Source organism: Ailuropoda melanoleuca, chromosome 2 (assembly GCF_002007445.2).
Source record: "Ailuropoda melanoleuca isolate Jingjing chromosome 2, ASM200744v2, whole genome shotgun sequence".
Classification (NCBI taxonomy): domain Eukaryota; kingdom Metazoa; phylum Chordata; class Mammalia; order Carnivora; family Ursidae; genus Ailuropoda; species Ailuropoda melanoleuca.
In genome coordinates, this window is record NC_048219.1 from 13,331,359 (window position 1) to 13,341,546 (window position 10,188).

General features: G+C 38.1%; 1 protein-coding gene across 6 annotated transcripts in view; it reads left to right on the forward strand.

Moving 5' to 3' along the window:
- The window catches only part of ZMYM4 (zinc finger MYM-type containing 4), a 135,308-nt gene extending 127,046 nt beyond the window's left edge, over nucleotides 1–8,262 (forward strand). For 5 of the 6 annotated variants that reach the window (XM_034649021.1, XM_034649012.1, XM_034649016.1 and 2 more), the window contains 4 exons: nucleotides 635–746; nucleotides 2,212–2,499; nucleotides 4,748–4,877; nucleotides 5,753–8,262. In XM_034649021.1, coding sequence (XP_034504912.1) covers nucleotides 635–746; nucleotides 2,212–2,499; nucleotides 4,748–4,877; nucleotides 5,753–5,960 — 738 coding nt within the window. In that variant the 3' untranslated portion in view covers nucleotides 5,961–8,262. The remainder of the gene's footprint in view (nucleotides 1–634; nucleotides 747–2,211; nucleotides 2,500–4,747; nucleotides 4,878–5,752) is intronic. The other variant, XM_034649014.1, reaches the window with a different exon arrangement.
- Nucleotides 8,263–10,188: the final 1,926 nt, after the last annotated feature.

The following is a 10,188-nucleotide window of genomic DNA, read 5'->3' on the forward strand; positions in this document are numbered from 1 at the left end:
GATTTCATCTACCTGCCCTGTACCCTCAAGATGTTTTTTAGCAGTGCTTTACCCAGGCTGTTTCTTATTTCCCATTCTGTGACCCGATTCTTGATGGTTATAATTAGCATACTTTTACATCCTATAATTAGACTTGAACTTTTTGAAGGCTGGGTTGTGGGGCAGAGTGTTGAGAGCTATGGCTTAAAACTTGGGTATCCTCAGGTCACCTGACACTAGCTAACTGTATCATTTCAGGAAGTGATCTTGTAACTAGGCAAAAAACCCCAAAACCTTCTGAGAGCGCATTTGCATTTAGATCCTGTGAATTTAAAAAATTATTTGGAAAATACAAATTAGAACCAATTTTTAGTGTATCAGTTTCATGAACTGAGTAAAAGGTACTTGTTTATTATAATTATTCTGTATCATCCATGTTTTAAAAAGGAAATAGAAAATTTTACCTTGTAAGCTCGGTGCTTGGGGTATTGACAGTTCATATGAAAAGGACCTTATAGCTTGAATCCTGGTATTTTAAGATGTATCCTTAAATTGAGGGTAAAAATTAAGGGTAAACTTTATTCCTTAAAATAATCTTTAAAAAAACACCTTGTGTTTTCTTTGTATCAACATGTTTCCATTTTTTCTCTTGTAGTACCTGTTTGAAAATGGTAGAATAGATAACATTTTTACTGAGCCCTATTCCAGATTTATGATTGAACTTACCAAACTCTTGAAAATATGGGAACCTACGATACTTCCTAATGGTAGGATTTTATCATTTATTTTGATTCTTTTCATGATATGCCTTCCTAAATTGCTTAATTTTTATGATTATCTTTTTATAAATTGTTCCTTTATATTTCTATCTTGATTTATAGCTTATTTGGGCTTTTGTGGAGAAGATCTTTGGTTTATTATTGATTTTGGTAAAATTATAATTTCCATACAGTACTAATACTAGTGAAACAAAAAACAACTGGAAGTTGCATTTACTTTCTAGAAGCCATTTTTGGTCTGGTAGTGTCGGTGAAGTTGCGCACTCCGCCAGCAGCTGACACGTGCTTCTAGACTGTGCCCGTCACAGTGGGCCCTCTTCAGTAGTTCTTCCTTAGTACCCTGTCCTGGTTGTTACAAGACTTAAGTCTTCATCCTTGAATTATCTTTGACTCTCGGTCGATGGACAACTCCCTGATGTACTCCTGGTCTTAGGCTCCTTGGCTGTGAACAGAGAGGTTGAATGCAATCTTCAAGAATTTGTGCCCCTTTCTTTTGGGCTAGAGAGCACCTTTTAAGCATTCTGAGCAGTGTGGTGGCTTGATGCATTTAGCATCCAAAGAAGAGACGGGGGAGATAGAGTTGGAAGTAGTAAATTCATGTTTGTGGTTAGTCTCCCAAGAATAGAATGCATAAGCGGCAACAAAGAGGATTAGTGAGAGAACATCAGGAAGGACCTGCATTTAAGGGCTGTCATGAGGAGTGTGTGCTTAAAGGTGTACTCATCTTAATTCTTCTGCAGGACACCTGCTTTTCAAGAAGAATCTCCATATAAGTCATCACAGTAATCATTCTTAATATAAATTTAAAATAAGGGGGAGTGTGAGGGAGGGAGGGAGCTAGCTGCCTTCTAATGATCTGAGCTATAATGAAACTGAACCAGTTAACAGTTAGCATAATGATCTCAAATAGGAGTCTGCAAACCGCTTGATCTGGCCTGCTGCCTGTTTCTGTATAGTCCATGAGTTACAAATGGTTGGGAGAAAATCTAAAAAAACAGTAATATTTTGTGGCAAATGAAAATGAAACTTCTGTGAAATTTAAATTTGTGTGTATAAGTAAACTTTATTGGTACCCAGCCAGACCTGGTTGTTTCTGTATTGTCTGCGGCTCCTTATCTTCAGTAACAACAAAGTTGTTCCGAGCCTCTGTGGCCCACAGTACTTGAAATATTTACCATCTGGCTCTTTACAGAAAAAGTTTGCCAAACCCGGGTCTAAAATAACAATAGATTAAAGCTGTTTCAGGGGATTGCTCACAGTGTCTCCTCTTCGGTGGAGGCATCTGCTCTTTCTTTGCGGTGCCTTTTCTGGTTTTCCATATAAGGAAGAGGGGGAAAGAGGGGAACAATGGGTCATTTCCTTTATATCTTCTTGTCTGAGAATTTGAGAAATTACTTGGTCCTATTTAGCAGGAGCTCAGTACTGTTACTGCTTTCCCCCTTCTTCGGTGCAGGTTACATGTTCTCTCGCATTGAAGAAGAGCATTTGTGGGAGTGCAAACAGCTGGGCGCTTACTCACCAATCGTCCTCTTGAACACCCTCCTTTTCTTCAATACCAAATACTTTCAACTCAAGAATGTTACTGAGCACTTGAAGCTTTCCTTTGCCCACGTGATGAGACGGACCCGGACTCTGAAGTATAGCACCAAGATGACATATCTGAGGTTCTTCCCACCTTTACAAAAGCAGGAGTCAGAACCAGGTGTGTGGTGGAGTTTGAGAGATTTCTATTCGAAGTCCGGTTAGTATACAAATAGAGACTTACCGCAGCAGGGTAACTGTAAATTCTAGACATGGAAGAGTGTAGCTTTAGTTTACTATGTACATGCTTTTTTATTGCCAGGGCTGGGTTAAAGTCCGGCCACAAAATGAGAGCAATCACTTGGCTTCACTGTACTTTTATTGGTTTTTAAATTAGAAATTCTGACTTAATTGGTCAGAAGCAGAGCCCAACTCTGCATTGTAAAACTTCCCAGGGAATTTAAGCATACAGCTAAGAATCAGAAGCACTGATTTAGAGGCAAGAGATCAGCCAATTGCTAGTTAAAAGGGAACCTAATTTTTAAATCTGTTTCTAAATCCTTTTTTTTTTTTTTTTTGACCAGAGCACCTCTTTTTAGTTAACATTAACTGTCAGTTTCTGAAGAAACTTAAAAGCTGGCATAGAGTATACAGATGGTGTTTGACTTCATAATTTTTCAACTTTACAGTCGTGAAAACGCGATATGTGCTCATTCAGTAGAAACTGTACTTTCATTGTGGACTTTGGGTATTTTCTGGGGCTAGTGGAATGCAGTATGATCCTCTCTTGTGATGCTGGGCAGCAACGGTCTGCAGCTCCCGGTGAGGCCCGGGATCACGAGGTAGACACCTATACACTTACAGCCATTCTGCACCCAGTCAGCTTTTCCACTTTCCAGTACAGTATTTAATCAATGACATGAGATAATCAATACTTTATTATAAAACAGGCTTTGTGTTAGAGGATTTTGCCCAACTGTGGGCTATATAAGTGTTCTGAGCATGTTTAAGGTACAGTGTTCATTAGGTTCCATGTATTAAATGCATTTTCGGTTTAAGATGCGTTTATCAGGTTGTAACCCCATCATATGTCAGGGAAAATCTGTACTGCTTTTGTACACGGTGGAATGACATCAGCAATCACAATTTTCTTAGAAGGTTTATGGTCTTACATTCCTAAACTAGCCTATTAAATAATAGTTTGTTTTTAACATTTAAAAAATTAACATATTATGGAACTAGACATTAAACGTATTAATTTTTACCAAAATTGTAAGTTCTAAAATTCTCAAAATCAAGTTGTTACTTCCTTGGGATAAGAGTGAAATATGTATATTTTTTTAATGTGAGAATTTAAAAATTAGTGAAACTAAAGTCTGTAAAGAATAATTGTGATGTTCATGGTTGTGTTAACTTTTCTCTCAGTTGCTCTTTTTCTTTAGAAAATGTAACACCATTGTGCTTTTTCACCCCATGACTATGTCCTGTCTCCTTTATTTTGTCCATATATAGCCCACTCTATGCTCTGAATTGATATTAATTGGGGGCAGGGAGAGGCAATGTTTTCTGATGAGGTGCTTTAAGACTGGTAGTAAGTTCAGCTTCTTTTCTGAATGAACGAGTCTTTATATTTAGGTATCCTCTAAATAGAAAACTGGGGTGAATTTTAAGTAGTAACTAATGCGGGAAGCTGGGGAAAGTTCTTTGCCACCTATTAAGAGCATCTGTAAGAAAAGAAGAAAACCTTTTTCGTCAGGTTTGCAGCAGATCCACCACCCACTACTATTCTCTTGAATAGTAGAATGGAGAAAGTGGGAAAGAAACAGCCCTACTTTCCATGTCTTCACCCTGGTTTCTTTTTGATAACCCTTGGCCTCTGCAAAATTCTGTTGCTGAAAAAGGGCTTGCCCTTTTCTTATCAAATAGTTAACTTCGCTGAGAATTTCTTTTCCCAACAAAGACTCCATTTCTCATAATACTATGACAGATAAAAGAGACTTGACCAAACACCCAGTGGACACAGATGCCCCACAGTAAAAGTATTTTCAGGTAAAGAGGTGACAGCTGCTCTCTGGAGCTCTTCTGTAGAAGAGCACTTAGAACCCTTTCTTCTCCTTCTTTATCTTGCTGTGGCTTACGCTCTACCTGACGAAATTTCATAACAAAGTCATGTTCAGAATGAGGACCTAACTCTCCAGTACCATGCTCTTTGCCGTGCTGCACCCACTTTGGTGAGCAGAGGAACATAAATTTTACAGAACAGGGACTCGGATTTGTTCAGTTCTGTTAAGCAGTACTTGAAATACTGCCTAGGACCCCCGTAGGTGCTCAGTCAGTGCTTGTGGGATGCGTGAGTGAACGGGAGGGGGAGGGAGTGACAGTTCTGACTGGAAACAAAGCTCAGTGGGTGTCTTGAGACTGGAAGAAAAGATTTTTCTAATCTTTTGATTATTATTTCCTATCTCAAGATAAACTGACTGTTGGCAAAAGGAAACGAAATGAAGATGAAGAGGTTCCGGTGGGTGTGGAGATGGCAGAGAATACCGACAACCCACTACGATGCCCGGTCCGACTTTACGAGTTCTACCTGTCAAAATGGTAAGCGGTCTTCCTCTGCGCTTGATTCAGCACACTTCAAAAAGTAGTTCCCATTTTTGCATTTCAGATGCTTGCATATCAGAAATACAACTTCAGACAGGAGGTACCTGTAATCTCTTTTTGTCCCTATTCTCATGTCTGCCTGGATTTTGGACCCAGAAACAAACTGCTTAATCTTGATAATTGTTTTTCTGAAAATCTCTTCAAAAGCAAGAATCGCAGCTATTGTTTGATCTTTACAACTGTTGTTCAACCTTTATGTGATAACTAAACTGTTGTGATTTTACTATTTATTTAGGAAAAATTTTAGAGGAGAAGTTGTACTGCTAAACGTATAAATAGAAATACAATTTATTTTTAAGGAATTTGTATTTTTTGAGTGGTCTTTCTCTTACAGAAACTTTAAGACTTAGAGTTTTAAGAGCCACACTAAAGCACTTTTTTCTCAAAAAAATATAGTGACTGGGTTTGCCCTGTGGTAATGTGTATTGAGTGCTCTTGGGGATCATTCCAGGATATTGGGTACTGAGGATATGTGGTTCTCAGCCATAGTGTCAAATGTGAGTTGAATCTTTTGTTGCTCCTAATGTTTTAAATACTGAAGTTTGTGAACGACTTAGACTTTGTCTTCTGTTAACATTATACTCACCTCCGGTGACTATAGGAGGAAAAAATACGCAGTTACAGGTTGCACCTGGGGCAGAATGCCTGTAAACCTATTTATCTCTCTGGGTGCATTGCTTATCTATGACATTAGTCACAGTAGGGAAACGGGTGAGAGCCACTATATTAAAGAGTAGTTACGTGTTTCCTATACTTTCTGATCCCCAATTTCCTTAGTTTCTTTCTTTCTTTCTTTTTTTCCCTATGGCTAGTTCTGAAAGTGTGAAGCAGAGGAATGATGTGTTTTACCTGCAACCCGAGCGCTCCTGTGTTCCGAATAGCCCCATGTGGTACTCCACATTCCCGATAGACCCTGGGACCCTGGACACCATGTTAACACGTATTCTCATGGTGAGGGAGGTACACGAAGAACTTGCCAAAGCCAAATCAGAAGACTCTGATGTTGAATTATCAGATTGAAGTGGAAGTGGGGTTCCTATTTTCATACACATGGGTATGCACCAAACTGTGAATGCATCCAGCTTTGGAAAACGATGTACAAGTCCAAGTCCTCTTGACTTGATTATAAGATAATGGAAAACAGATGACTCGTGAACCACAGTGTGGATGTACAAATGAAAATTGAAGGAAAGAATATGAACTGAGAAATGTTGTTCTTTGGCAGTGATATAGTTCTTAGACATCTTCAGAATGACTAACCAATTTCTCTTGAGTGGTGCATAATCTTATTTTGTTTGGGAATAACAAATTGTGGAATATTTTTAAGGAAAACTGTTGTATAAAACTCTACCATAGTAACCTTAGACCTTAGAGAGGTAGCTTTGAAATAAAGCCTTGGCTGCAGTAGGCTACTTGGGCAAGCCCTATGTGCACGTCAGGGGAGAAATCAGTGCAGAGCGAAGAGTGACATCAGATGAGGACTGTGGGACCCAGACTTGAAGACCCAATAAAAATACTCAACTTTTTTCTAAAAGGTAGAGAGTGAAGTGGTCTTGATTTTGATTTTCACTGCCAAGCCAATTCTGTGAAGGATAGAAGCCTCTGGTGCTTTTGCCATGGGCCCCTCACATCAGGGAAAAAAGGCCTTCACTGCTGTTCACACAGTAATGTGTCCCTTTCACTTTCTGGGTCTAGCCTTCTCAGCTGTGGGTCTGGATGTGGGTAAATTGAGGTAAAGGGGCTGAAGCTCCACGAACTGATTATGCATACAGAAAATCTGTGGAGCCCGTTAGACCCCAAGTGTCTTGAAATGTTTGTAGAAAACCCACTAAAATGCCCGCTTCTCTGGGTGTCAGCCTTTATTGCTGCTGTCTCATAGCATGAGCTGTGGTACACAGAAATGGGGGTTCTCCTTTTGTTTTCATTTTATCCCCAAATGGCAGCTTTTCTCTCATTGTTTTATCTTCCTGTTTCCCAGATCCTCTTATTTTGTCTTTTGCACCAGTTTCTGGAGGCCCTTGTCATTTCAAAAAGAATAGTCTCTCTCCTTACTCTGGCAAACCTGTGGGTGATTCCACAAAGACACAGTATTACTTAGCTATCAGAATTATGGTAGAAAAGGTCCTAGTATGTTCCTATAAAGCATTTGGAAGATGATCTTGTTGCCCTAAGAAACTTGAAAATATGGATTCTGGGTTAGGATACAAAGGCATTGACTGTCTTGCAGATCCACAGCTGGTCTTAGAGCATTATTCCAAACTCTAGCTGTTTTAGTAGTTCTGTGAGGATCGCCAGTCATAGGTGTGTTTGGCATAACAGTCCATCTCCCTCATCTCCATTCGCAGTTTCTTCTCCCAGAAAATTTTGACTCAAAGCTTTTATGGTGTTGACCAATCACAGAACTTCTTTAGCTGATGTGGATTTGACCCTGTAATAGAAATGAGAGAAGTCCAAAAAGCCTCTTAGAAATTTTAACCTTGAAAGTCTTTTCAATATGTCCCATTTTTTAGATGGGGGTGGCAGGTGTTTTGTTTTTTTTAAATTAATGAAAGTCATTTAAATACAATAAAAATTTTAAAGTAGGCCTTTTGACATTGTGTACTTGATGGTTCTGTCCCTCTGCCTGTAACAGATTTCATTTTGGTTACCAGGAAACTGTGTGAAAGAAGTAAATCTGCCCCAATTCTGTATGATTAATTCCATCTGTGTTTGTCATTTCTGACTGGAAAACTTCTTACATCCAGAGCTTGTTTGATATGGAGGAAAAACAACTGGATTGTCTGATAAGTCTGCCAATAAACTATCCAGAAACATCAGTTGTAATAGCCCCCACTATACAAATTTTATGGTTTGTATAAACACTAACAATTCCCCTTCTGTAGTTGTATCAAGAACAAATATTGTTGGCATAGTAGATACATTGTTAGAAAACAGCAGAGAGGAAAAAAGAAATCTGTATCTTTTAACTGAGAACAGCTAATACCCAGTTCAATGACTGTATCAGGACTTCAATTGCATGTTAGTCCACAGAGTTGTCCAGAACCTAAATTAATTCGTAAAAGAAAATCTTGGTTAATTATTGGTCATTCTTCATAAGCGTAGTTGTTGATATATGTGTCAGACTATTTGCTTTTTAAAATTTTATTAAAATTATGTAAAATTGCATTTTTATTTCCAGGGGAGGGAAAAAAAAAACATCAAACAAGTGAAACATCTAAATTATCCTTTCTGTTCTTTTTTGTTTTTTAACCACTTTTGGGTTTTCCCCTTGCAGAAACCACAGAAATATTCCCTTAGAATAAAATAGTATATTTGTATTTGATGGGTGAGTTATTCCTTTTCTTTGACTTGAACGAATTTTAAATATTTTTTTTTCCTGTTTAACCTTATGGGTATGAGCTAACAGATGGTATATTACAAAGAAAGAGCAGTTTTCAGGAAATAAGTTATTTGGTTTTTACTTAGTCTAGTAAACATATTGTTTCATTGCAAAGTTTTTTCACTTGTTTTCTTTTTTCCAATCAAAAGACTCCTCCCCATTTTTAGTTAATTAACTATATTCAGAGCCCTGAAAGTTAGAAATGCCAGGTATCACATATATGTTTCATTTCAGGCAAACTTTTTTGAGATTTACAAAGCTTGCATCAGTTCACCCTGAATGATTTTGAAATTGTGAGGATAAATACATACTTAATTTGGAAATGGGAGACTAAATGGCATTTTCCTTCGACTCTAGCTCTACCTTGGTGTTGTGCAAACAGACTTTTCAATTCCACATGGACTGTTTCTATCTGCTGTCTTTTGGCATTCCTAATTTTGAAAACAGGAGTTTTCTAAGAAGTCTAAAGTAAAATGAACTTCTGTGTATGAATCCCAGTTTTCTATTAAATTCAGAATTTAATTTTCCGTACATATAAAAAAGTTTCCTATGGTAGTGAGTTGAAATTTGAGGGAAGAATTAAGCACTAATTCCCCCAGTTCCTCTTGAGTCTTAATGATTGTTGAAAGAATAATCACTGAGAGGCATTGTTACACAGTAGGAAGACTGAGGCTTTGGAGCCTAGTCTTTCCACTTACTGGTTGTATACCTTTAGGTAAATCACTTAACTTCTGTGTGCTTCAGTTTTCTTATAAAGTGGAAATAAGAATAACTTTAATGAATTTGGCACATGTTAAGCTTTCGGATGTCATGGGTTTTTTATTATAACATGCAAATTGCTAGGCATATAGCAAGATTTTAAATAAATGTTAATCCCTTTCCTGCAGCCTAAATTTTCACTAAGTTCAGTGCTTCCAATTCTGCAAAACATAATATCCTGTATGATTTGAGTCAAATATTTAGAATAACTACCATATGTAATCATAAGTTCTCCACTCATGTGCTTACATGCATATGAATAGTAATTGACATCATGAAAATCCCCTGATAACTTACCGCATTGAAAAAAGGAGGAAATACACGGTATACCTTTTTTGTTTAATTGGGGAAACTCTGAATGAAATATCATTTACTTGGTATGGTTATATACCATGACCTGGGAGCAAAAGAACTGTACAACAATATACATCTCCCCACTTCTTCCTTCATTAACAGAATCCCCTGCTCCCCCATGTTTTAGCTAGACAGTAGTTTCTTTGGTAAGCAAGTATGTTTTCCAGGCTACCTTGCAACCAAGTGTGAACTTAGGACTGACTTTTGACCAATGGGGTGGAAACAGTTTGTAACTAGCAGGCCATACCCTTAAAAGGAAAGGGCTTGCCTTCCTCTTGTAATTTCCCCTTTTCCATGGGCCAGAATGTGCTCATAGCAACCCAGTTTTGTCTATGTGGGAAAGGGCAGCATATCAAAAGCATGTTAACCTCATAAGGCAGGGCCACTTCTCTCCCGAACTGCCTGCTAGCTCAAACTGCCTGCTAGCTTGGACCTTCACATAAGGAAGAAACCTTCTGTCTTACTTCAGCCATTGTTATTTGGTCTCTACTAAAGTGGCCAAACCAGTTTCCTAACGCATCAGTACGCCTGTGTCATGCTACTACTTAACATAAAACTAGAAATTCTGATCCAGACCATAAGGAAAGAAAAAAAGAGACTATCGGTGTTGGAAAGAGAAATAAAACTCATTACTTCTGTTTTATTTATGTATTTATGTATTTAAAGTAATCTCTGCACCCATTGCGAGGGTTTAGCTCATGACCCTGAGATCGAGAGTTGGATGCCTCACTAACTGAGCCCACCACGGTGCCTGTA